Genomic DNA, 5285 nt, shown 5'->3' on the forward strand with positions numbered 1-5285 from the left:
GTTAAAATTTGTTTCGTCGTGTTGACCAGTGACCTTCCGGTTGACCAGCAGTTGCACTTTTCATGTGAAAGAGAGTTTAACTGTTACAATCGCGCTGACCGTGTGATCAGTCAGTTGCTGAAAAATGTAACGTTCTCAAAGAGCCGTTGGTTTCACCGTGGACAAAATTTGAGGAAAGACTGTCAAATGCAGATTGTGATAGAACTTGAAACGATCGGAGCGGATAAAGAAACAGATATTTATCCATGCGGTGTCGGTATTCCTTAGGCCGCTGACAAAATGCCCGTCCATCACGGCACAGTACGAGTAGCGTAGGACAAAATATTGACAAACGGGTGATGTGAGCTATTGTCAGAGAGGTAGACGACGCCAAAATAGGCTGGGTTTGCCAGTTAAGATACACGTACAGATGCACTTTGTAATCTTTGTATTTTTCCTGTGATATCATTTTCGAAGTAGGGCCATGACTAATATTTGCAATGCCTTATGTTTTTTTCTTGTGGTTTGATCGATTTTGTGTTCAACATCACGATTCTCAATATTGTTCAGTCCGCCTTTGTTATACTTACGATTACTTCACATGCATTTTATCGAGATGCAAACCTACTTATCATGTAAACCACAGTCAGACACAACAAAATCGACATCCCGGTCACTCTAGTCGATCAGTAATTGTCAGTAAAGTATAGAAATGCAATGTTACTGTTCGTAGTTTTTCTTTGATTCCCTTTTCACAGTAACTACTGCAATGTCGGTATTCAGGTCCGAGTAAAATAGTCAATTTGCGTGTAGTTTATTATAATTCAGTGATCACTGATCACAGTGACCTACCAAAACGAAAGTGAAAAACATGTATGACTCAGGCCCCCTAGATGCTGCTTAAAATTGAAAATACTGGAAGATTAAAATATTCCATAAAGCAAACTAAATCTCTAAACTCTTAGGTGTAATAATGGCAAACTTGATAGGAAAATGAATAATTCAAGTTAGGCGCACATTTTTGCATTTAAATTAGAGACTTTATTATTATTATTATTATAAACTTTATTTCGGACTTAAAAGTCCATATAAATGTTGTGAAATGTTATTACAGACTCTTTGAAGAATTAATTGTTCTCTTGCATACTGGTTGAAACAAAAAACAATCAGTTAAACAAAAAGAAGCTTATTCCAAACCTTAACTATATCAGATTTGAAGTACAATAAGTCACATGTACGTACAATTGTATTACTGCTGTTCAAAAGTCGCTCTCTCAAACCATAAATCTGTTTACGCATTTGAGCGTCAAAGTTATTGATACTATTAGATACAAACATTGAACTCGCACTACTCCGTTTTTCATAACCCAATAAGAGTCGTGCAGCATTGTTGTATGCAACTTTCAATTTACGCATAGCAGCCACAGAGTAATTACTCCAGAGTGGTCCTCCATATAGCTGGTAACAATACGCTTTAAATAGAACACACTTAACATGAAACGTACACTTGCAGAAATTTCTCATCAACATATTTGCTGAAATGTAAAGATATCTCGTCTGTCGCTCGATGTCATCGTCATCTCTAAAGCGGTCAGATAAGACAACACAAGGTATTTTTTCTTAGAAACACTTCTAATTTAACACCGTTGAGATACACAGAAGGAATTTTACACATCCTACTGTGATTAGGAAAAATACACATGCAGTTAGTCTTTTTGCTATTAAAAATGATGTCATGTATACACCATAGCAAGTGCAAACATCTATCAATTTCTGTGTACCTTTTGCAGAAGGACTAATTAAGCAGATATCATCTGCATACAGTAAGTGATTTACAAAAACACCACCGATATTACAGCCTGTATTCGAATTTGTTAAGAGAATACTCAAGTCGTCCATATAAACATTAAAAAGCTTAGGTGACAGTATACCACCTTGCTTGACACCATTTGTCACAGTAAAGCTATTCGATGTGAGAGCACCCCAACGAATAGCAATAACTTGAGTTCTATACCAACAAACAAGGAATCTAACAATAAAACAGGAATATTACGCTGAATTAACTTTTTGAAAAGTGTCCAATGGTTGACTCTGTCAAAGGCCTTAGAGGCATCCATGAAGGTAATAAATACATTGCTGCCATAACTTCTGTAAAAATGAATTATTTCCTTCAAAATAAAAACACACATATCAGTGGAGTGACCTGATTTGGAACCAAACTGGTAGTCTGTCGTCCCAAGATATGATTCAATATGACGCAATATAACTAACTCAAGAATTTTAGAAGTAACAGTACAGAGGGCAATAGGACGATAGTTGTTCTTGTCAGTTATGTCACCATTTTTATCTTTGATGATTGGAACTAGAATAGTGTTCGAAAGTCTTTCGGGGCAAACTACATGAACTAACATGGCCGTAAAGCACATACTGAGCAGAGTTGAAACTTTACTGCTGGCATACATAAAGTGTTCGGATGAAAGAAAGTCAGAACCAGGACTTTGTTAGCCTGGAGGTTGGCAATAGCATCACGAATATCACCAGGGAAGATAGTGAAATTATCTCCCAGAGTACAGTTGTCAATAGCATCATATACAAATTTCTTATCCTTAGTATTGTTTACAGAGTTATAAATGTCACAATAATGGTTACGCCACATTTCAACAATGTCTTCATCACCTGAGCAGCCATTAATATTATTTGGTCTGGACATGTGATTTTTCTTACTATTGACAGAGTTCCAAAATTTCTTACAATTACCAGAGGAGAGATTAGTCGCCATGGCATCAGCTTTCATCTGTTCCTCATTACGGCGGCACAGCCGCAAAGCATACTTGAAGCGCGCATGTGTACGTCGTTTAAGGTCATACAATGGACCACTCCTAGGCTTCCCAGAATCACGCCAAAGCTTAAAAGAATCACGCGCAATAGAATGGACCTCTTTCACATGGTCATTCCATCCTATAATATTACAATCCTTACTGTGAGTTTTTGACATAATATGAGTGCCAGCAGCGAAAAGACTGTTGATAATATTGTCATAAAAACTACAAATACTCTTTGCGTGCATAGGATTTTTGCAATGGATATCTTTACAGCACAATGCCTCTGTAGGAATGGTGATATCAGATAGGAGCCTATCAGTAATATTAAAGTAAATATCACGCTGCTTTTTGCTGATCCTAGCCCAATTCACCCGAGAATCTGCTTCGCTTTCATCACTATGGCTACTTTGACATGAGGGTAAGACGCCAATATCGCACACAAGACTCAGTGGAAGATGGTCAGATGATATCACATCATACATAATATCCATAGACATGATACAGTTATGAGCCGTATACGAAGAAATACAGTGGTCTAACCAAGAGGTAGTACCATGGGCATCACTTACGTACGTGAATGAGTTTTCGGGTAGAAAAACCCTGTCAGAAATACAGTAGTTATATTCATCACAAAAACTTTGTAATAGCTTACCAAAAGATGAATTGGAACCAGCATTCCAGTCACCAATTATCATAGTACTATAATTGTCAGAAGACTGAACAATTGAGTGAACTTTTGCTAAACACTCTGCAAAAACATCATTATTTTCCCTACTACAAGTGGGCATGTAAACACAAAGAATTAACAATTTACTATTGACATTATCTATTTCAATACCAATTATTCTATTATCATGAAATGATCTTACTTTAACTACATGACCAATAGACTTACGCCATAAAATTGCAACGCCCCCAAACGGTCGACCAATGATGTTCTCACTTGTGTCAACAGGGGACTCACCAAAGTAATCAAAGTCGTCATGGACGGAGGATAAAAAAGAAATGTCATCCTTAGTAAGCCAGTGTTCTTGTAATAGGCACATATCATGACATTCGCACAAATCTCTTACAGCTTGCAACGAATTCTTGATAGAACGACAGTTGTAGGATGCAATACGAAGTTCATCCATCTAGGATTTATGGGGTTGGTAGAATTTTCGAATTAGAACACCTTCCGGCCAAACATCAGGGTTCATCAATGACTCAAAATTATCCGGTCTCACAGCAATACAAAACGAAGCGTAGGAGTCATATTTCGTCTTAAGCTTATCACAGTCAATGGTATCAATACGCATGGTTTCTCGTATGTATCGCACAAGATGCTCTGTATCAGTTTCTGGCCTCAATCTGCTCACAAAGACACGTTTTCTTTGTGTAGCGGCTGTTTGTAGTCCGGTGTGCTGGCGTTTGCCAAGTATAAACTTACTACGACCGCTGTCAGCTGGACGTATCAGCTCCTTGGTCGTAGTAGCAGGTGAGCGGCGGTCTCCAACACGATCATTAGTTAACTTGTCGTCCTTTTTCTGACTGTCGGCAACTGCATCAGCATAGCTTCTGTGTCTCCTTCTGTATCGCCCATAGTTAACAACTGTGAAGCCATCTGCATCATTATCTGGTATTTCGTTTTCACCAGTCTTTACACTATGACCACATGCAGATGGTACTTCTGCATTCACTTGCAAATCAGGTTCTTCATTAACACATACATTTGTGGACGTGGTGTTGACAAGTGGCTGAACACAGTCACGGACACTGACCGAATCATCAAGGTGTGATTTCGAATGTACAGACATGTCAGAGTCTTCACTGTGGTCAGATTTCGTTGATATTGTAACTGATTTCACAGTCATGTCCTTTTCAAGTGGCAGATCTAGTATTTTCTCTTTTATTTGTCGAATGTCCACAGAAGTGGTCAAATAAAGTTTTGACATATTGTCAACTCCGTGTTTAAGGCTATCAATGTCGTATTTCATCTGGTTCATTTGTGACAGCAATGACGACACGTTGATATGGTTGAAGTTTACCGGGGGTAGCTTCTCACATCCTTCGCGACAAAGCATGGAATATTTTCAACTTCCATCTCATGGAGAAGAGTCAAAATATCCTGCACGTTCGACTGTGATTTGTTCACGCCCTTACGACGCTTAAATAGATGTGAGCCAGTCTCTCCACAAACGTCAAACAGTAGATGTTTCGCTGATTCGATTTCTTGGTCATTGAACGCATCCACACATATTTTCACAACAGCATCAAACGGTAAAAAGTCCATTTGGTTGACAATAAAGCAGAGCAATTCATTAATGATTACATTACCGGAATAGTAATTCTTTTCGTTAGTACCATGTTGATAACTGGAACTCCGCAACACACGATGTCTGTCCGAGCCACTCGATAACAAAGGATCAGCACACGTTTCGTCGTCGCCATTGTTTGGTGACACCACCGCATCCAAGCATCGATCAACATGAAATCGTTTTTTGT

General features: G+C 38.5%; 1 protein-coding gene across 1 annotated transcript; it reads right to left on the minus strand.

Annotated features, from left to right (window-relative positions):
- Positions 1 to 3934: 3934 nt before the first annotated feature.
- LOC139114984 (uncharacterized) lies at positions 3935 to 4864 on the minus strand. Its single transcript, XM_070676893.1, has one exon. It carries the CDS (start codon positions 4862 to 4864, stop codon positions 3935 to 3937), a length of 930 nt encoding a protein of 309 aa, XP_070532994.1.
- Between the last annotated feature and the right edge of the window lie 421 nt (positions 4865 to 5285).

The sequence above is a fragment of the Ptychodera flava genome, chromosome 16 (assembly GCF_041260155.1).
Source record: "Ptychodera flava strain L36383 chromosome 16, AS_Pfla_20210202, whole genome shotgun sequence".
NCBI classification, from domain to species: domain Eukaryota; kingdom Metazoa; phylum Hemichordata; class Enteropneusta; family Ptychoderidae; genus Ptychodera; species Ptychodera flava.